The 22,823-nt window shown below is 39.3% G+C and overlaps 1 protein-coding gene across 1 annotated transcript in view; it reads left to right on the plus strand.

Moving 5' to 3' along the window:
* Positions 1 to 22,823, plus strand: part of LOC117265837 (transmembrane protein 266-like) — a 59,388-nt gene that overhangs the window by 29,066 nt on the left and 7,499 nt on the right. Inside the window, exons 4-8 of the mRNA XM_033640615.2 lie at positions 8,873 to 9,027; positions 12,824 to 12,897; positions 14,375 to 14,431; positions 14,640 to 14,778; positions 22,047 to 22,162. Of these exons, the coding sequence (XP_033496506.1) occupies positions 8,873 to 9,027; positions 12,824 to 12,897; positions 14,375 to 14,431; positions 14,640 to 14,778; positions 22,047 to 22,162 (541 nt within the window). The remainder of the gene's footprint in view (positions 1 to 8,872; positions 9,028 to 12,823; positions 12,898 to 14,374; positions 14,432 to 14,639; positions 14,779 to 22,046; positions 22,163 to 22,823) is intronic.

Raw genomic sequence — 22,823 nt, forward strand, 5'->3', positions numbered from 1 at the left:
GTGTCTCGAAGCCACTGATGGGAGCAGTGGCTGTAGGAGGTTCTGGTTTGGCACTAACACAAGTGAACAAAGATGGTGTCTTTACTGGCAGTCAGTAAAAAAGCGAATACTGAAGGGACGTAATGTATACCCAGCTTCATGATGTTTTATTTTGTGATTGTACTCCTCATGTATGACAGAGATATTTTGTTTCTGTGTAGTAATTTAAGGAGTCTGTGCTGTGAGGTCGATGTGGAGTGCAGAAAAATTCCTAAAATTACGTCACAGAAACATTATTTTTTCTTACGTACAATACATGGACAGATGTCCTGAGGGTTTCCCATGCTTTTCTGTTTCTGCTGATATGTGAGTAGTGTTGCGTTACAAGTTGAGTAAACATGCCAAAATGTATTGTTATGCTTGCTTTTGAGTCACTGTCTGATCTCTAGTGGTCAGAAATTGCCCACTGCAGCTTTGAATGTGTCAACTGGGACTGCAATACCTGTAGGCCTACAACTATTGCTAAAGGTTCTTTACGTTAAAAAAAAAACTATTTGTTTTAATTTAAAAAAGTAAGTGTCTGGGCTGCCTTAAAATTTTAAGTTAACTGAATTAGAGAAGACAAGTTGAGGTACTTTTGTAATTGTTCAACTTATCGTCTCAAATTCAGTCAACTCAAAATTTTAAGGCAGCCTGGACACTAACTTTTTAAGTTAAAATAAATAGTTTGTTCTACTTTCGTGGCTCCCAGAGGATAAAGACTATATTGACTTAGTGAATCTGTAAAAGTGACATTCTCATTAGTCTCAGCTGTGTCTGTGGGTGCTAATTTGCAAAAAGATCATGCTAACAGAGCTGCTAGTGTGGCTGCAGACTGTTAGTCTTATTTGACAAAACTACACAATTAAATGCTAAATTTAATGAATTTAAGTGAAAATAATGGCATTGTTTCATCTCTCACTCTTTCTCTCTTTTTAGTATGGGTGTAAAAGAGGTTCATCCACTGGGGTCACATTTCTTGCACAGCAACACAACATAAAAAGTGTTGAGACGATCTCACTGAACTTCTACATTCACAGTCGCACCTCTCATCCCAGGAATAGTTGTCATCACCAGTTTCAAAGCACCCCAGGCGATTAGCCAATAATAGAGTCAAAGAACAAAAAAAAAAAACAACTCATGAGTCATGAGTAAAAATTATTTTTACTTTATTTCATATTAATTATTACAATTAAATGATAACCCCCCCATTGAATGTCAGTTTGAAGGGAACTAGATGTGCTCCTGTTGTGTCGAGACAAAACATAGTGATCAGTTCATTTGCTTAATATAAATTGTCAGAACTCATATTGCAGCAACTCAAGTTGTTCAGTTGTTCATATTGTTTGGACTCACAATATTATATACATGTATGTATATACACACACACACACTATAAAAAATAATCCACTGGTTCAACTTAAAACAATTAGGGGAAACAATTTGCATGCATCTTTATAAGTGGTTCCAGCTCTGGTATTATTGAGTCAATCCAATGAGTCTTTTATTATCTGACAAACTTAATTAGTTTAGTACAACCAACATGATTTGCTTTGACTTCAAAAAGCTTAATTAAGTTGAACCAACATAATATTTATCCAAAAGTTGCAGTGATATTTAGTGATCAAATTATTTTATTTACGATGGTTTGACCAACTCCTTACAATAAGTTAAACATGTTCGTGAAACAAACACAATGCTTTTATGCTGAAAAACTTTAAAATTTATTTTAAGCATTATGCACTAACCCCATGAATCACTTTTTAGAGTGTATATACACATTTTGGCTGCTGTGCTCATGGCAAGTGGTTTTCAAACTTTTACTTAGTGAAGGTTTTTAATTTGAAAATGCTCTACTCTTTTGAGCCAAAGTAAAAAAGGCAGCCACACTTTAATATTTAAAATAAATTCACAATTTAGTGTGCAGTAGTGATATGCCCTTTACATTTTTTTTGATATTAACTCTTTGCTTTTTACTGAGCACTACAGCTTGAAGAATTAATTAGGAATTAAGGTGCTGTGTTTGAATCCACTGGCCAACTGGGGCTTTTCTGTGTGAAGCTTACGTGTTTTCCAGTGTGTCCAGGTGCTTCAGTGGACTTTAGGGGTCTAAAAGAGGGCGAGCAAGGAATTAATAAGCTAAGGGAACAGTGATTACTGCTTCCTCTTGGTGTGCATTTTAAACTATGACAACTCTTGTAAAGAGTATTTAGAGTATGTAAGAGTATTTTTACATGTAAAAAAAATATACATATATATATATATGTATATATATATATATATATATATTTACATGTAATCAGCTTCTTAAAGAAAATTGGAGAAATGCACTGCTCGGTTAAGTACTTTTGTTTGGCTCTGGAAGGGTCAAATTTTGGTAATATGATGTCTGTTTAAGATAAAAAATCCCCATTTTATGTACACTCTTTACAAGAGTTGTCATAGTTTAAAATGCACACCAAGAGGAAGCAGTAATCACTGTTCCCTTAGCTTATTAATTCCTTGCTCGCCCTCTTTTAGACCCCTAAAGTCCACTGAAGCACCTGGACACACTGGAAAACACATAAGCTTCACACAGAAAAGCCCCAGTTGGCCAGTGGATTCAAACACAGCACCTTAATTCCTAATTAATTCTTCAAGCTGTAGTGCTCAGTAAAAAGCAAAGAGTTAATATCAAAAAAAATGTAAAGGGCATATCACTACTGCACACTAAATTGTGAATTTATTTTAAATATTAAAGTGTGGCTGCCTTTTTATATATATATATATATATATATATATATATATATATATATATATATATATACATATATATGTGAAGCAGAAATAGTAAAAGCAGAATATTTCCAAATGAAGAAAACTTCAAATACCTACTATTTCAGTGACAGGACTTATTCTTTATTGCTGTCTGTTGGACTAAGGATGAATGAATGTTTAAGCAATATAACCCCCTCCACTGCAGCGGAGTACTTTATCTGATGAGACCATCAGGTGCTGTGAGTCTGACAGTCCCAGTGTTTGGTGGCTCACTCAACATGCTGGTATCGATTACTTTCCCTGATTTAATCTCCCTCCTCTGTTTCCCTGTCCAGCTCCACTCAATCTCACCGGCAGTGAGAAACAGTGACAGCTATATCAACCTGCTCAACACACACTGGCAGCAGAAAGGATGCAGAGAAAGGAGGAGGGATAAAGACAGAAATATGGAAAGACAGCAATTGAAGGAAGACCATTTGTAATTCATGTTTTTGTCCTAAAACTCAATTTGACTAAAATGACAACAGTAATATGACTGTTATTTTGTAAAACAATATTAGGTTGTGTAAAATGTCACAGTGAAAAAATCCATGAAGCCAAAGTGAGTTTGAAAGCTAGCAGTTTGAGAGGTGACCTTGTCCACTGTATGTGCTTGTCTACTAGTGACTTGGGCCAGGTGGTTCTGTCAGGCCGTCAGGGCTGAGCGGGTCAGAGAAACAACATTTGCTACTGTTCTGTTGCTTTAATAAGACTCATTAATATACTGCATGTGTCACCAGCAGCGTCTGACTGCGTCCCCTCTGGGCTGGGCTAGTTTTGGCATGATATGAAGTAAGGACACACACATTCACTGAATTCAGCCTTTTTGTCTAACGTATCAAAGCTGAGTCTTTGCACTGCCTGTGAACTCACATCCCTTATTCATCTGTGTGTGTGAGCGTGTGTGATGCTTTGGCTTGTGCATTGCAGTTAGCCGTAAAAAGACGGTGCATCTTATCAATGTGTGACAGATTGTAACTTACAGGTTTATTGCCTTGTTGACTTATTATAATATCCTCAGGTGATAGATGGTGATAGATTTGATCTTGGCCAGGATGTTGCCTTTCAATGTGTTATGACCCAGTGAGACACTGGTTACTAGGGGGAATTGGGGGGACAGACAACCCCATGAATACCTTGTTCAAGTCTGTGTGGAATTTGAAGACTTGCTGTATGGTGAGATTGGCTTTTTCTTCTTCGCTGAGACAAGCTCCACTCAGTAGTGTGAAACATACCTTCTATGCCAGGGATACTCTGCATTCCCTGAGACTGTGTAGGGTTTAGGGGCATCTGTTGGCAGAAATTGTATTTAACATTCATTTCGTTACCTCAAAATAAGCCGTTTACATCTACATATGGAGCAGGTCCTCTTCCACAGAGTCCACCATGTTGTTTTACAGTAGCCCAGAATGGACAAATCAAACATTGGTTCAAGATAGGGTCGTCATCCACAGTATTTCTACACGCTGGGAACTCTGGAGGAGTTTCAGCTGTGCAATCCCACCACTAGATGCCACTAAATCCTTCAAACTGGACCTTTAATAAACAAACATTAACAATATTAATCATTATATATAATACTTAAAATGAATTGCCTTTTTTTTTTAACCTTTTGATGTTTGCTTTCCTCACTCATCATTGCCAAGAGGCAAATCCAGTTGCAACAGCCCAGCACAGGTCAGGTGTATGTGGGGGCATTTGGCCAGACCTCTGCTGAGGGGTCCAGGGATCCTTATTGGGCACTTTTGTTTTGGATAAATAAGCTCAATTTTAAAGATTTTTTAATGCACTCTGACACCTTATTTACATTCAAATGACAAAAAACCCCAATGTGAATCAATTTATTTTCATTGTGAATTAGAAAATGATTGGCGGGCCAGCTGGCACCTGAGGATCAGATGTTCACTATGACTATTTTACACCAAGGGTTTCAATGAATAGTTTGATATTTTGGGAAATATGCTTGTTTACGCTCTCAACGTAGATGAGAAAATTGAAACTACTCTCATGTTTGTTTGTTAAACCTGAAGCGACAGCTAGTGGGGTGACAGTAGCACAGTCCATGGACCTGGGTTGGAACATGGAGGGTTGCTGTCTGAAGTCCCCATTCAGGCCAAATATATAGTGTGGACTGGTAGCTGGAGAGGTGCCAGTTCGCCGCCTGGGCTCTGCTGAGGTGCCCTTGAGGAAGGCACCCAATCCCCCAACTGCTCGGGGCACCTGTCCATGGGCAACCCCCCTCTCTGACATTCTCTGCTTAATGCATGTATAGGTCCTGTTTGTGCATGTGTGTGTATTTTCTGGCCTGTGTGTGTATGACAACAGAGTGAAAAAAATGAATTTCCCCTCAGGGATTAATAAAGTACATATTCTTCTTCGTCATTAGCTTAGCTTAGCACAAAGACCACTAACTGCTAGCCTGGCTCTGTCCAAAGGTAGAAAAAATAAATCTACCTACCAGCAAATCTAAGATTCACAAATAGAAATTATGCGCTTGACTATTCATTGGCCAGGAGCAGTAACTTCCTGCCGTCTTGTCATCACCATGGAATTGCCAGGCAACCAAAACAAGAAGTCACTGCTTCCAGCAAAAAAATAAAGGATGTTTTGAGGAAACTTCGACCTCAGTGTACCTAAATTCCAGCTACTGCCCTGTAGGGTGGAGGGAAATAGTAAAATGACTCCATAATTGGTCTTTCCCTTTAAGTACTGTATTCAGTGCTGTTTATTGTGATTGGCTGCATTGTGATGTGATTCTCAGAGCCGTTAAAACCTGAGGAGACTGTACCCTTATAAAGTTTGTGAAGAGAATATTTCATTTTTACCACTTCTTTTTACTACTCCCACTCATGGAGTTTTATTGTTCTGGTTATTTTTTTCTTATTTTTTGCTTCCCTGCAGCAGTTGAATGAAGTGTGAAATCATTTGATATAAGATGCACTTTGATGGACTATCTAATCATATGGTGGAAGTTTGCTAAACCATAACCTCTGGAAATGGAGGTTGTTTGAACCAGTGAGATGTTTGGATGACTGAAATGCTTAGATTTTCTTTTTTCTTCTGTTTTTCTTTCTCTCTTAAAACTGCCTGCTATTCTCACAGTATTAAATATTACATTATTACATTCATACAATCAGATCTGATAAAAACGTTAACTTAAATGAGACTCTACTGCATGCTGTGTGCTGTTCTGAGGAGCCACAAATCCATAAAGGTAAGAGAAGGTTATTACTGGAGGTTGACTGGTGCAAATCCCCAGAGACGATGTGGGTGGAGAGGGTGAATGAGTAACTCTCCTCACCTTCAACTACTGTCAAGGTGGCCTTCAGCAAGGCACCAAACTCCAACTGCTCTGGTGAACAGATCAGAAGCAGTCCATGAATATCTGAATGGAAAACAACGCAGAGCTGAAGGACGTCATTCACTTAGTCCCTGTTTAACTGAAGAAACAATACTTTATATTTCTTGTTAAATGGTCCAGTGTACACAAACGTGAATGCTTTAAGACTCTCAGTGAAACAGTTATGTCTTCTGTTAATTACATTTGTGTAATTACACATGAGGCATTCTTAGATTGGTGCCTATGATGACTATTTTGTTGGTAATTTTTTCATCAGGGATGTAATATAGCAGCTTGTGTTAGCTTGATTTGTAGTTCCTTTAAGGTTGGGAGCATATGTGATGGGATGTGGCTGGCATGCTTGTGAAATGAACTGCTGTAGATGTACTGTTGAAATTAATACTGATGATATATAAGTGGACAATGAGTTGTTGATATTAGTTAAAATTATTGTACTTGTACCTTGCTCACATGTCATGGCAGGATAAAGCTGCAAAGACCATCTGAGTCAAGAGAGTCATCACTCTAAAGTTCAGCTTGGTTGGTAGAGTACAGATTTTATGCCAAGAAGTCTGATCCAGAGTTTACATGTTGGTTTTTCTTCTTTCCTTGGTTATTAATATACTGCTGTTAACATACTGTATAACAATTTATATGAATACACTGATTTTATTTTTTAATATATGTTCTCTGTATGTATATAAAGGCTGGCATAGGCTGGCTCCTAGGACGACATGATACCTGGCATCCGCGGAGTCTCGACAAGACTCTGGTGGAGCAGATTCTACACCATCTGGAGCTCGTGCATTCGTGCCACCCCACCCAAAGCCAAGAAGATGATTGCTATCAGCATGATTACGCCTTTATTAGATTAGCTGTGCATTGTTTACAGGCTTGTGGCTCTGCCCATGCCAGACTTGAACGAATACTTTCCCTCTGAAAAACCAATGGGAGGGTGGAGGGATCAGCTCAGCAGCAGTGGAAAACATTTTCCTTGTTGCTACATATATGTGTTCCTCTGGGAGAAAGTCATAAGGATTTTTCATCACTTGCAGTTTATTCCTCAGTGATATCCTATATCTTAAGAAGCATCTGTTGTTAGAATCAGACAAATTCCTAAAACAGGCTAGTTTGACTGCTGCTCTGTTGTAGAGGTTGTGTAAAAGGCTCTCCTTGATCAAATAGCAAAAGAGCCACATATGTGAAGTAAAAGAAGACACATGTGGTCTCTTCAGAAGTTAATATGCCAGAGATGAGGAGGTGACATGTATGAAAAAAAGTCTCCTTTCAGGGGAAAGTCCTGCATCAGCCTTAAAACAACTACAGTAAATGCTCTTGGTCTGTTTTGTAGCTATGTTCTTAAACAGACAGCCTAAGTATAGTATAGACTTTTTCCAACGCTTTTAAAGTGAGTACGTGATGTTGTTCAATAGGTTATAACTGGCATTACATAAGATAAAATATCCAGATTCTTCCATAATGAGTGCAGCGTAATCGGTTTTGAAGCCACAGTGAAAATAGAGCCATTTTGCCACCGTTGCAGCTCATGTTAGCATCACGCCAAGGAATGAAGACATGATCAGAGGAGAGAAATGCACTGCCAACGTCTGTCTCCTCCATGCCAATGCATGGGGAGAAGGGAAAGGTAGTGGGCAGAGCCAACTTTCCACTCCAGCTGGAGAGCTGGTGAGAGGCATTGTTTCTCTCATCTCCTACTGTCAGCCCTTGTAGTAGCCGGTCTGTAAGACTAGCCACTATTTCAAAATAGCATTGAGTCATCTTGCCAGACTCTTTAATGGCCTAAATGCTGGATTCCTACAGTACCTGGCAACATATAGCTTTTGTTTTTTTTTTTCAAGTCTTGAAAATGTGTACCTGCTATTTTCTCTGCAGGATGTTATGTGAGTTAAAGGCTGACAGGAGGTTGCTCGCTAATGTGGTTGATGTTTCACTGAAAATATTTATTCCACAGATAAACAAACAAGTCTCACACTGATATCTAGATGTCAATGTAATTTAAATATTTGCTTATATCTCACACTTTCACTTGTGTCTCAGGCCACTGATTTTGCTTAACTTGACAATCTTCCCTCAGGGCAGCATCCTCTACAGTGACTCCCTTCATTGCCATGTTAAAAGGAGTCCATCAATATTCCAGTCACACCTACGGCTGATGGTGGAGTCACTCGTCCACAGAGCTTCACTGTCCGATTCTCTGTCAATGCTGTCTCTGACCACACTTCCTTTCCCTTTTTGCTCTGGCCATCAGCTCCAAACTTTGCAGCTCAGATTAAACAGACATCATCTTTCTTAAGTGTAAACTACCACCCTCTGTTGGCCATGTCAGGGAGTTCAAATATCAAGATCAAACCACTGAAATATTGCTCGGCATTGCACTCAGACTGGGAGTCAGTGTTAGCAATGTCAATAATGGCAGTTTAAAAATGCTGTTCTGGAATATTACTAATTATTCAGGTGTCACATCTCAGTATTCACATTGATTTTACTTTATTTAAAGGCAATACTTTGATTTTAAATAATTCAATTTGTGAAGATGAAAGATAAATAATTAATTTAAAGTTTGAGCCCAGTTTACTTTTATGATAAGTACCTTTTTTATTCTTTTGTGTATTCAGTAGTCTAGAAATGCAATAGAATATTAAAACAAATCAACTTAATATATAAAAACCTACCTCATGTTTTGTGTTTACTCTCCAGGTCCAACTGGCTGAAGCCGTGCTGCGGTCGTCGAGTGGCCCTGTGGCAAGTCTGTCTCCTCAGCGCTGGCTTCAACTGTATCCTGGTGGCCTGTGTCATCCTGGTGGTGCTTTTCCTGTCTTTGGAGCTTCTCATAGACACCAAACTCCTACAATGTAAATATAGTGTGCATGGCTGTTTATTTATTTCTCCTATTTTAACCTTTATTTTTTTTTTTTCGAGGGGGAGTTTTGCTGAGTATGCATATTCTTCTCCAGCAATGCACTGTGTGATGTTCATAAAACACCTGGGAGGCATCCAGTACAACACGCAGGAGCAGCTCCACTGGAGCAGCGGGGAGTTAAATGCTTTAGTGTCCTTGAGCATTAAACTGAATCTTTAGTAACTGATGCTGCTTCTGCGCTGTGATGTTCCTACAGACAGGGTCAGATTAAGAGGATTGATTTTCAGAAGTTAAAAATCTGTATCAGTGTAGTTACTATGACTATCATTTGCTGTACATTGACACTGTTAGATTCTTAAACCCAGTGGATGCAAGGCTTAGAGGTTATTCCTCGTCATGGTCGACATATTGATATAAGGAAGAGGATGTCACAAAAGGTCCTGGTTGCAGTCTCAGCTGTGGTTTTCTCAGTGTGCTGTTTGCAACATTCCTTTGTGCCATCCCTAGAGATTAACTGTCTAAAACTTCTATTGAAAGCCTAGTCCCAGTAAAACGCCCAGTCCCTTTCACTAGCCTGGTGTGGCTGCACCTTTTGACAAATAAAGACCTGTCTCAATTAGAGGCCTGGTCTGATTGCAGAGCAGCTCATTTTGATAGAAGCTCTTTGACCACCCACTTGAGCTAACATTAGTGAGCTATTTAGATCCACATACAAACAGAAATGTTAAAACTTTTGTCAATATGGAGATGCTACACATCGTTAGCTAGGTTCATTTAATTTTCCTGAAGCTTTCATGAGAACCAGAGATGACTGCAATTCATTCAGATATACTGGCATGACAAAAAAAAAAAAGAAAGAAAAAAAGAAAAAAAGTGGTGACCACCTTTTTCTGAAGCTAATCAGAATATGTGTCCATTCCTTGATTTCTGGGTAAGTTATTTATATTTCTTTGGTCCATAAGGGTCCAAATATGAAAAGAATCAAAAGTGTTTTTACAAAAATTAACCCAAGTTGTTAATATTGTTTAACAAGATAAAGTTTTGGTGTGTCGGTATGCTGGGTACAGTTATCCTCAGGTGCCGTGAAACAAGTGTCATAACATAACACATAATTAATATGTTATTTGAAGCCTAATTTTTAATGTAAGTAATATTCATACTGGTTCAAATAAACAATTCGATCTTATCTTTGTGTAAACAGAATTAAAGGCCTGTCTCAAATATATACCTGTTGAGTTCATTGATCTAAGCAAATAATAGCCTGGGCTAATTGAAGTTTTACTGGTGTATACATTTACTTCAGTTCTGTACTTAGACTCAAGTTAGAGATACTTGTATTTTATCTTAGTATTTTCATTTGATGCTTAATTCTATGTCTGCTTCACTGCAGTTCAGAGGTGTATACTGTGTATTTTAGTCCACTGGTTATTTTCCAGATATCTCTATATACAAAAAAACTATAGAATATGGATATTATAACATTATATAATACAGTATATTAAACCATGCAGTGTTTTACAACCTTTTTGGCTTGTGTACTCTTGCAAAAAAAAAAGCAATGTCTACCTGGAGCCCATTGTCACTGTTTTAGATGTCAATGAGTTGTTAGCAGTTGCACCAAGAAGACATTCCCCCTCTTAACTTCTCACATGGTTTCCTTCAAATAACTGCTCTAAGTATATATAATATTGTATCCAATATTTCACAGAAAAAGCAAAGATTGTTTAAAAGTTATGAAAACACATTTTTGTTGCCATTTTTTCCTCTTTCCTACCCCATTAATGATATAATGTCCTCTCAGATTTATCTTGCGACCCCTTAAATGAGCCCCTTGTCCCTAAGATTACCAGATATACTACTTATAACTTGACCAGCGACATCAGTAAAATGCTACACATGCATTCTTGTGTCAGTATCAGTATTAACAATCTTATAATGTCATGCCAATGTCATTTCTTCAGAACAAGTATTTTTATTTTTGGTACTATATTGCCTCTGTCCTTTACCTAGGCGCAGGTGAATGCATGACTTTTAGTTGTTGTGGAATATTTTCACAGTGATGTATTGGTACTTTTAGTTAAAGAGACAGTTCACCCCCAAATCAACAATGCATATTTTTCATCTTATCTGTGGTGCTATTTATCAATGTATATTGTTTTGGTGTGAGTTGCCGACTGTTGGAGATATCGGCTGTAGAGATGTCTGCCTTTTCTCTAAAATAATGGAACTAGATGGCAGTCGGCTTGTGGTGCTCAAAGTGCCATGAAAAAAAAGAACTCAACAGTTGTGTATCTTTCCAGAAATCAACACGAGTGCAACTTTGAATTATGTCCCTTATTCTGTTTCACTACAATACACAGGACAATTTACAAAGATTCATGTCTGAAGATCCCTTACTTTTAAGTGTTGTAGAAATCATTTTAACAGCCATGCGTAAGAATTTAGTATCCACTCTTTGCTTCACCGCTGTGTGCCAGTCACAGAGGAGCTGGCAGCGCTGGATGGTAAATGGCTGTGATGGAGAGTGATGGAGAAAGGCGATAATGAACCAAGTCTCTTGTCAATGGCAGCAGGCACACGTCCCCATCGATTACTGGCCAGCATCCAGCCCTGATGATACCTGAGTCTCGCTGCTGGGACTGCAGGACTCTAGTCACTTCAGATCTATTGTAATCCAGTGCTTTGTCTGCTGCCACTCCTGCAAGACAAACAGTGGAGTGGGCAATAAGGCGTGAGTGAGTCAGGGAGAGCACGGAGAGATTAGTGGCGTGGGACATGGATAGATACAGGTTGGCACTGTGGATTAATGGATGGACTTTGAGATATGGAAAACACTAAAAATGCTGATGGGCAGAATGTCAAGGAGAGGAGCAGCAGGAGGAGTGCTGCCGGGAGACGTTCAATATTAAGCCAGACAGGAGAGGTTTATTTTCTTTGTGGTAGACCTTCTTGAAAAGAATAATATTTCAACTGAATGGCACAAAACATGCTTTTACAAGATATTAGCTAAGTTACACAAAGTACTTTCCTTTATTTACACTTAAAGAGACAGTTTGCTCCATCAGAAAAATCCTCTTACCTGCAGTGCGATTTATCAGTCTAGACTGTGTTGTTGTGAGTTGCAGAGTGTTGGAGGTATCGGCCATAGAGATGTCTGCCTTCTCTCCATTATAAGGGAATGCCACTCAGCTCAAAACACATTTGAGAAATTCAACAGTAATATCTTTTTCCAGAAATCATGACCTGATTAATCAAGATAATCCACAGACCTGGTTGTGAGCAGCAGTTTCATATAGGAACTGTTTTCTCTACACCAAACTACACCCAGCAACCATATCACAGTGGAGGAGGAAGTGTGCATCTACTCATGGATGAGAGGCTCATGCTTGTGACAAAGCGAGATGTAAATATTAATGGCGTCCTCATCTGCTGAGCTGTGAGGTTAGCTAGCTCGGTGGTGCTAGGTGAGCTAGCGGTAGATGCACGCTTCCTTCTGCGCAGTGATATGGTTGGTGAGTGTAGTTCAGCAGAAACAAAGGGCTCCCACATGAAACTGCTCACAACAAGGTCTGTGGATTATTTTGAGTAACAGGCTCATGATTTCTGGAAAGAGGCATGGCTGTTTTTCAAAGTTTCTCAAATGTATTTTTTTTATTTTGAGTTGAACTGTCCGTTTAAGTTCTTTTGCTCACCTCGAAGATTAGAAACACCTTGTTTCCCTGTATCGTTTCTTGTGTGGTCCTCTTTAAGACCTTGTTTAACATCTGTGCTGTTCCTTCTCTCAACAGTTTCCAATGCTTTCCAATTTGCCAGCATTATCCACTGGATCAGCCTTATCATCCTGTCACTCTTCTTTTCAGAGGTAAGACATGTGGTCCATAAAACCTTATTTATGGCACCACCACTAATAAAAGTCTTACAGACAACATTTACTGTAGTTCTCATTCCGTTATTTTGCTACCTTCCTGCATTTGGTCTCGTAAATTATGTTATATGGTCACAATTCTTCGTGGGCTCAAACCCCCTGATAATTGAACTGACACATTGAATAAACCAAACTAAACCTTCTTTAATTGTAGATTCTATCCTATCTATAGAAATGCAAACCAGGTGCAGGCCTAAGGGAACCAGACTACGTGGCTGCCTTTTAATTTCCTTTATCGTCTTGTCAGGATTCAGCTTTAGCTTCAGAAACGCTACCTTGAGGCTGGATGGCCGGCGGAATGTCTATTGTGTAAACCATAATTGTAATTAGTCTTAATAAAATTTGAGCCATTGTTTGATAAGATAATGTCTTATCATCACTCTAGAATTGTGAAAAACAAAATGGAGAGGGGAGAGTTTGGCCCACAGGCCTCCACTCCAGTGCAAACCAATTACCCTGACAGCCTCAGCCCCAATGCCCTAAACCAAACATTAATTACCAGTGAGCCAGCAGGAGCAATAATTAAAGCTGAGCTTAATGAGCAGTGGGGATGGGGTTACAGTGATACGATCCATCCAAACACCTCGCCCACTGACATCACAGAAGGAGAGTCATCTGGGGAATGGTGTTAGATAGATGTAGCATATCACCAACCGGTCCCTCCGCACCAATCAGGAAACAGGATTCAAACATGTGGGCGGAGTCCCTGCACTTTTCACTTGACACCAGCACTGTTGTCCAACATGTGCTCAGGATGATGGATTAGCAGGACCGGTCGTACATGACACTCCATGCTAATTGGAGTGTAAATCAATGACCCTGCTCAACAAAGGGTCCCACAACCAACAGCATTCGCAGAGCACAAAGTAGAATTTGATCGGATTACACATGTTGCGTCGTCTTTTTGTAGGTCAAAGATCAAGATCAGGGGACAGATTTGCCACAGATATAATAGCTTCATCAAAGAGCCGCCTATAATTGCTTTCAAAAGACTGTTCACAGGTAAATCAATGGTATTGTCCTGTACAGTATGTGTGCATGTACTTGTAGCTGCAACATATTTTACACTGATCAAACACTGGTATATTTTGGGCTACTTTTAGAGTGCCTGGCTTCATATACAGCATTCAGGATGCTAAAATGCAGTTTTCCTCCTCAAATACTTTTTTTTCTAATAGAATAAATTAATAACTATGCTGGAATCATTATCAGAAAAAAAGGCATTTGAGGAAGAAGACTGCACGGCTCAAGCCTCTTCTCTTTCTAGTCCAAGCTCTCACATCTCGACAAAGGGTGTTGGATGTGATGACAACTCAAAAGACTAAGAATATCACAAGAGCTTTTTATATGTATCAGCATACTCCCTCACCTATCTATTTTAATGCTTTCATTTATCTCCTTCTGTCTGTTTTAGACCGTCTTCAGGATTGTAGTGCTCGGGATCTGGGACTACATAGAGAACAAAGTTGAGGTTGGTGCTGGTGTTGTTTGTTTATTGGCAGATCTTGATGACAAGTGTTCAATTTGGTCACCTGTTTCAATATGATGTATCTAGATTTGATTCCCCCCAGAGTTAATAGTAGTAGATGCTGTTCATCATTTTGTAGATACATTTTGCACACACAACAACATCTGCACATATTTGAATTTTGGGCATGTTTATGTGTGTGACCTCTCAGGTGTTTGATGGCGCTGTCATCGTGCTGTCCCTGGCCCCCATGGTGGCCTCCACGGTGGCCAACGGGCCCAGCAGCCCCTGGGATGCCATCAGCCTCATCATCACTCTACGTATCTGGAGGGTCAAGAGGATCATTGATGGTGAGGCAGACAAAAAAAAACAAAAACATTGAAGATAAAATATGGAACATTTCTGCATTAAAATGACTAAAAATAACTGTGTAGTTACATTATCCTAATGCTTCCAACAATGTTCAAACCCAGAGAAATCTGTTATTTTATTCAAGGTAACGGTGCGTATCATTTGGTCGTCTGTCAGTGGTGTCATATCTCCTTTACCTCTCTTACTTTAACTTCTGGGGAAACAGCAGATGCCATACTACATTATACGTACAGAATTAGACTCATCAACATTTAAACAGCATTTTTTGCCAAACAGCATCATTTTTTCATCAACTGCATGCCATTTTGTGGGAAAGTAATCCAGTAGAGACGTAATTGTTTATATGCTATTTCAGCAACAATCTATCATACTACAATGTGCTGCTATGACAAGTGGCATCATGCCAGCCACCAAGCTAATGCCTACAGTAACATTATAATGTTACAACAATGTTTTTGTGTGACTTTGGTGTTTTAAAGAGTTAAGCTGGATTCTACAAAGTCATGCAAAAAAATTAAACAATCAAGGCAGTGGTAGACTAGCAGCTCCTGTGTTCTGCGAGGTAAAATTATTGTTTTTGTCAATGGATTCTGGCTTTGAAGAGAGCATAGACAACGGCTTCAGTATACCCTGTTGGAGAGGGCTGTCTGATGACAATATAGAGCAGAGACAACATTCTAAATACAGCGTACACTTAAGCTGATGTGGATTTTTTTTAGGTGGGCCTTCTTTTAGGTGGCTAATATATATTTTGCTGCTGCCCTGTAGAAGATGTTGTATTGCTTTCTTCAAAGCTACCAGACTCCTCTGACAGAAAAAGTAATTTTACCTCACAGAACACAGGAGATGCTTGTCTATCACTGCCTCGATTGGTTAGTTTGTGTTATTGTGTGACTTGCGTTGACCTCGGATAACAGCACAAGGCAATCCTACGTTTGAATTTGCCACATAACGTTAGCTACAGTAGCTGTGCAGTGTATTGGTAGCTGACTTATCTAATGCTAATTTAAGTGAGCAAGTTAACATTGCATTACTTGTGGTCATTCATTAGATTAAAATGTATAAACGTGAACAAATGTGACTAAATGTAATGTGCATAAAACTTAAATCCTTGAACAGGATTTCTGCCTAAGTCACGTCATATGAATTTCATCGGCAGTGGTGGTTGTTTAACAATGAAGACAACAACTCCCATGATCCCATGCTACTTCATGACGTTACTAAAGTCCATCTTTTGGTATTGTTTTGATTGAGAGACCCCTAGTGGCAGAAATTACATACTTTGTGTTTAAGATGCCTGTATGTGAGACTGATTAATTTTGTGGAGCAACTCAAGGAAACACCCCGTCTTTCTTAACTCAAACGGACGACACAGTTGCATAAAAATCAGCTTGCCTCGAAAGAGCTAAATGACCCCATTCTCTCCATGATTATACAAATTATTTACTATTCAGAGCAATATTGCTATTGATCATCCCTCGTAGTGAATTGCTGCCACTCTGCTACTCTAACTTGTATTGATTGTAAGGGGATGGTTAAGTAGATTCAGAGAGGCCATAATGAATATAGTGGTTGTTCTTCCCTATGCTAATGCAGCCCGGTTCGATATCTGTTCGGAGGTCACCCTCGCCACGGGCCTCTGGCTGCATACAGGATCAGCTGCACACAAACCACACAGGAACTCGGTGTGCAGTTTGTGTTCAGTGAGACAGTGAATGAGTAAAGGGCTGTTTTCCCTAATATTTCACCTCAAAGCGATAGTTTGACATTTGATGGAGGAGTCAGAGGAGGCTCCAGCCAGCAGCTGGTCAGCTAAATACAAATAGAGTGTGGCGCAGCTAGCTTAGCTCAGTCTAAAAGCGACAAAATCAGCCTACCAGTGCCTCTGAACATGTTATAACTTGTTTGTTTAATACGTCTACAAAAAAACAAGACGTATAAAGCCAAGGAGATTGTGTTTTTTAAATATGTGATAAGGTCCTAAATAGAAATTTCTGTCCTGGTTGATTTCAGGGTGGCTTTGGTCCAGGCTCTTAATCATACATGAGTACATTGTTTTAATGAATCAAATATATTAACTAAAGGGGGACACATCATAATGACATGATTAATTATTTCAGAAATCAATACAATACAGCTTTCAGCATCATTGATTTACTCTGCTGAAGCCCGTTCAGCAGGAGCTTGTTTCTTGCTCCTTAACATGCAGCTTTGGTGCTGGTTTCCAGGGAATAAACTGGTGATTTTCCTGCTGCACACCTCAACCTGTTGGGTTTGATATTTGTGAGTGATTGAGTTTCCTTGTTAGGCAGGCGGCAACACACCTCAGAGGAAAGAAATCACACTCGAACCAATAAATGTACAGCTGAGGGACCGGCTCGGTTATCGCAGGAGAGGGATTGAGTCTCTCGCAGAATTAGCTTGACGTATGAAGTGGAGATGTTTGTGTCAGTCCGATGGGAGTGGAAATACAGAGCAGAGAACTGCAGCAGAATTTGTACGGGCTAGAAAGCAGAATTTATTAGCAGAGTGATATGTCAGATGGGAAATATTAACCTCACAAACATGCAGCAAACAGGTGATCAGAATAAAAGAATGTCTTCCTTTTCATCTTTTGCATTGACTTGAGAACCAACATTTTCTTGTGTCAGCACTCCTCACATTGTATTAATGAATATGAAGACAGTGAAACAAATGCTTGTGCAAGTGCTTTAAACAGAGCCATTTCAACAAAGTCACTACATTTTCCATTGTAGTTTTAGATTTTCATTTCAAACATGTAAAACAATTAATAAATAAAAAACGTACAAGCTGTGAAAAGCACTCAATGAACAACATACTTAAGTATTTCATGTCCGAAAAGACGTTGGATGGAGTGAATACTTATCAAGCCCTACCCCTTATTCTTTATGTTTTATCAATTACCTTAATATCAAACATGAATATTCCAACTTTCCACCCCAGTAGTCATGATACACACTTTTGTCAAAAGAGTGAACTAAAGGAAATTGAAACATTCAGAACAAAACAATGACAGATCATTCACATATCCTACATATCCTGTCTTATTATGCTTGATAATCCATTCATATCCATTAAGTCTGTTGCTTTTGAAAATGTGTTAAAAACTTGTTAAATATTCAACATGTATGTATTTCCTCACTACAGTTTTTTCATAAATTAACTGTAATACACTGTTTTCCATCAGTCCTCCTGAACATACTAATTCCTCTCAGTTCATGTTGACTTTCTCTCATCTCAAACAACCCTTGGACAGTACAGGGGTGTTGGGATAAAGCGCTATTGATGGTAAATGTAATATTTAAAAATAAGATATTGCTATCAGTATAGTAATACTACACATATGGTGGTACTGTGTAAATAGCTAGCTCTAGCACAGTGGTCTCCAACCAGTGGGTCGTGGGTCCATTCTGAATGGACCACAAGCGACTTGCAAACGTGTCAGGTTTGTAAAAAAACACACTTTATTTTTAAGTACAGTGAATTTCTGGCAGGGAGCTTTTATTTTGAAGTGCTGTTTTCTACTGCAGAGTGAGAGATTAACAGACAGCTACTTGACAGAGACAGCAAACTAGCTTGACAATATAGCTAAATGCAAGTATGATGCTGAACTCTGGTTGCCTTTTCACCAAACATTACACTGATCGCTCATTTTGTCCAATTTTGTACAGTTATGTTTACAGACTTCCTCTCCACCTCCCTACATGTGTATTTTGGGTGTGATTTATTTTTCAAAAAAGAGGCAAAATGCATGATAAACAAAGGTAAAGATGAACTTCTAGCCACAATAATCATGTAGTGAAAATCTGATATTATGCCAGCCCATGGGTACTATTAGTTAATAACTGATAATTATGCTCTGGACAACATTTGAACCATTTGGAAGTGAATCACATCTTTACATTTTAGTATTTTTAATTTGATCAAGAGTGGGTTTGTTGTCTCTCTATAAGTTGTTTGTTTACAATTCTTTTGGCCCTGAAGGATGAAGATGGATTTGTGAAACACAAATGGTGAAAGATGATGAGAAATGTTTCTGAGGCAACACACATATACTTGTAGACAGAAAACTGAGTCCTACAGCAGTTTTAAATGCAGGGAGACAGGTTATTGTGGGTTGGTGTGTGATCTAAGTCACACAGGTTTTGTGTGAGCAGTGAAGCACTTGACTCTAGGTGAGAGGAGAGAGTGGAGCGGGGCCTTGTGTTAGCCTCTGTGAAGTTGTGGTGTGAATTACACTGCTATGTGTGTACTGCCAGCAGCTGTCAGTAAGGCTGTGACACGCACACACAACCACACACACACACACACACACACACACACACACACAGTATAATCATGCAATCAACACTGTGCGCCTGCAAACACATACTGACACAGATACAATATGCAGGAGCACAGATGTGTGCATATTGTGTGGCTAAATAATGAACTTGTGATTAAGCTTTCATGCCTGTTTAAATCCTGACTGGACTGACCCCATCTGATGTCCCCACTATTGCAACGTGTGTGTGCCGACATCACTATAAATAGGTACAAGGAGCATGTGGCGATGGCTGTGTGCTTTGCTCTGCCCCCTTCAGTACCAGAAGGGCTGTTTCATTCTCCTCCTAGTGTTTTGACAGAGCCGACAGCTGAGTCTCATAATAGTTCAGAATCACAATCATAACAACAACAAGAACAACAAGAACAACAACAACAACAACAACAACAACAACAACAGAGATATTGGAAGAGAATGAGCATAATTACAGAGTATGTTTCACCTCTTATTATTGCCCATAGCAACATTCCCTATCAGGACACACAGTATCACCATGTGTCATATCATGTTGCTGGCTTACAAATGTGATCACAGTGAGGTGTGAGGGACCGACTGTCTGCCACCTGTGATGACAACAGGTATCCAAATTTACTCTCACCATCCTTTTTTTAGGTACACCTTCCTATCCTGCTCCAGAAAGTGTGTCATGTAAAAATAAAATGTGCAGTCAGGTTGTAAGATGTGGAGTTACTGATTGATCAAGACGCATCACTCCCAGCATGGCTGCACATTATACTTCCAATACTTTACCAGGAATTATTCAATCAATAAGTAACAATAACAACAACAACAGCAGCAGCAACAACAACAGTAATAAAAATCATCTTTATTTATAGAGTAGTTTTCAAAAACAGCGTTACAAAGGGCTTCACAAAGCAGCACAAATTAACCACACAAGTTATAAAATCAACAGGGTTTATAAGAAAACATTCATTCATTCATATTCTGTAACCACTTATCCTGTTAGGGATGGCGGGTGGGGCTGGAGCCTATCCCAGCTGACACTGGGCAAGAGGTGAGCTATGCCTTGGACAGATCGCCAGACTATCACAGGGCTGACACATAGAGACAGACAACCATTCACGCTCACATTTACATCTATGGACAATTTAGAGTCACCAATTAACCTGCATGTCTTTGGAATGTGGGAGGAAGCTGGAGTACCTAGAGAAAACCCACACTGACACAGGGAGAACATGCAAACACTACACATGAGGGCTCCCCCACCCTTCGGTGTAAAAAAAAAAACAAAACAGGGAAATAAAAGACAGTTTAAAGGAAATAAGGACTCAAGAAAAATCAGGAAAGACTCTCTGATAAAAGTATGTTTTAAGAAGGGACTGACTCAGCCGACCTGATTTCCATGGGCACATTGTTCCAGAGCCTTGGGGCCATGATTGCAAACGCTCTGTCCCCTCACATTTTCGGCCAGGCCTCTGGAACAGACAAAAGACCTCTGCCCGAGGATCTCAAAGTACCTACCAGTATGTACAGTACTAAGAGGTCAATGATATAGGTGGGAGAGAGACGAAGGGTAATCAGTAAAATCTTAAAATCTATTCTAAAACATACTCGGAGCCAGTGTAAGGAGGCTAAAACTGGAGAGATGTCTCTTGGTTCTGGTTTAAAGCCTGGCAGTTAAATTCTGAACAGTCTGTAGTCAATTAATAGATTTTAGATTCAGGCAAGACAAAAGGCTCGAGCAGTAATCCAGACGTGAAGAAATGAAGGCCTATAAAACTGTCTCTGTGACTTTTAAAAGTTAAAAAACTAAAAAAAACAACCAATCAGCTGCAGCTTTGTGTTAAGAAAAAAAAGACTGGTGAGTGATGATGGGAGTTGATTAAATCAATGAGAGGTCACAGGAAAGAAGCAAGAGTGATTCAAGGCCGGCCAAAGTACGCTGGCAACACTTCAGTACAACACTGTGGAAGGAAGAAGGTCACGTCAGACACACTACTCATTTATCACTGAAGGGTGAAGATTGTGTCATTCGCCAACAAGAAGATAAAGCTCATGTGACCACGTGACCACCAAGACTATAAAAATATTCTATATTGGTACACAAAGTAGCATTTGAGCATCATTTGACTGCAGTATACTCTGCCAAAAATGTTATTGGTCCATGCCCTTGTGTCCACAGTCTGTAAAAAGGAGCAATTTGGTTAAACTCCTTTTCACTGGATTTTACATGTCATATACAATCAAATCTTGTTGTGCACTGCTCTAAGAACTAAATTAGCTGTCCTGTGAGAAGGACAGCTCAGAAAATGCAGCTGGTAATGTCTGATTTTTGTATCAAAGATTGTCCATCTTTTACCAGATTTTTTTGTTTTATTACCAAAATATTACCCCAACACACACAGATAAATTCTTATTTCCAAAAACTCAAACGTTAAGCCCTGTCCATCTTAGGATGCCACCATTGCTCCATTAAAGATGATTAAAGCACTGTGTCTTTAATTTAGGCAGATGTTGTTCAAGGGATGTCAACTCAGTAAATACTTTTTGGATCAGGTGGAATGAGATGTTTAGAGTCAATGTGGGCTGAAAATGCACTAAAACTTTGTGACACCCTCACACCAGTATGAAACAAGATCACTGTGGAACCTTTTCAGCACTTCGTGAACCAGTAATTAATAAGGTTTGCATATGTGATAACAGACATTTATAAAGCAAGGGACAAATAGCCCACTAACACTGACCTTTGACCTCAATGTGCTTGATGTATTTTACCATAAATACAGCAGCTGTTATACCTAAGAAACTTTTCACTCTTGATGCCTCTGAACACACTCAGCAGTCCGTTTCACACCATTCAATTATGTAGTATAGTGATCCAAACGAATGTTATTGTGTTTGTTTTAAACCTTTCCCTCTCTCTTCCCTCCTTCATGTTAGCTTATGTGCTGCAAGTCAAAGTTGAGATGGAGTTGGAGATCCAGCAGTGTGAGAAGACCAAGGCTGTGAGAGAGGAGCAGCTGGAGCGTCTCACTCAGATCTGCCAGGAACAGGCTGTGAGTACCAAAACACCTTAAATTTATCCTGCTAGCTGCATTTCCCCAGGCACCTCCACAAAATTAGCTTGAAAGTTAAAAAAAAAAACATTCAGCACATGCACTCAAAATGGGGCCCATATTATCACAAGACCAATATATGACACACAACACACCTATGTGGTTCTGTATGAGGACTGAGAGAGGAGCTGTGCATTCAGTAATATTTTGAAAATATGGGTGTTTGCGACATATGATAAATAGCACATGGATGATGAATAATTTGTACGCAAAGGGTTGAGAAGCAGTTGGTAAGTAGTACATAGTCATGAATAATAACTCACAATATTGCATGCCAGTAGTAAATATGTTCCAATTCAATTGCAGAAGTTCCTCACATACTGCATTATGATTAGTTTAAAGTCATGTCAACAATCGAGTCTATGGAAAAAAAAACATCTTCAGCCTGTTTTAGCCTCTCTTCACTGGTTACCAGTCAGTTTTAGATTTTAGATCTTACTGATCACTTTTAAAGCACTGCATGGCTTTGCCCTCAGCTACATTGTTGAGATGTTTCTCCCCTATGAACCAGGTCGCAGCCTCAGATCCTCAGGCAGAGCTCTGTTGGCTGTTCCTCAGTCCTGGATCAAAACTAAAGGTGACCGGACTTTTGCAGTCAAGG

The sequence above is a fragment of the Epinephelus lanceolatus genome, chromosome 2, assembly GCF_041903045.1.
Source record: "Epinephelus lanceolatus isolate andai-2023 chromosome 2, ASM4190304v1, whole genome shotgun sequence".
NCBI classification, from domain to species: Eukaryota; Metazoa; Chordata; class Actinopteri; order Perciformes; family Serranidae; genus Epinephelus; species Epinephelus lanceolatus.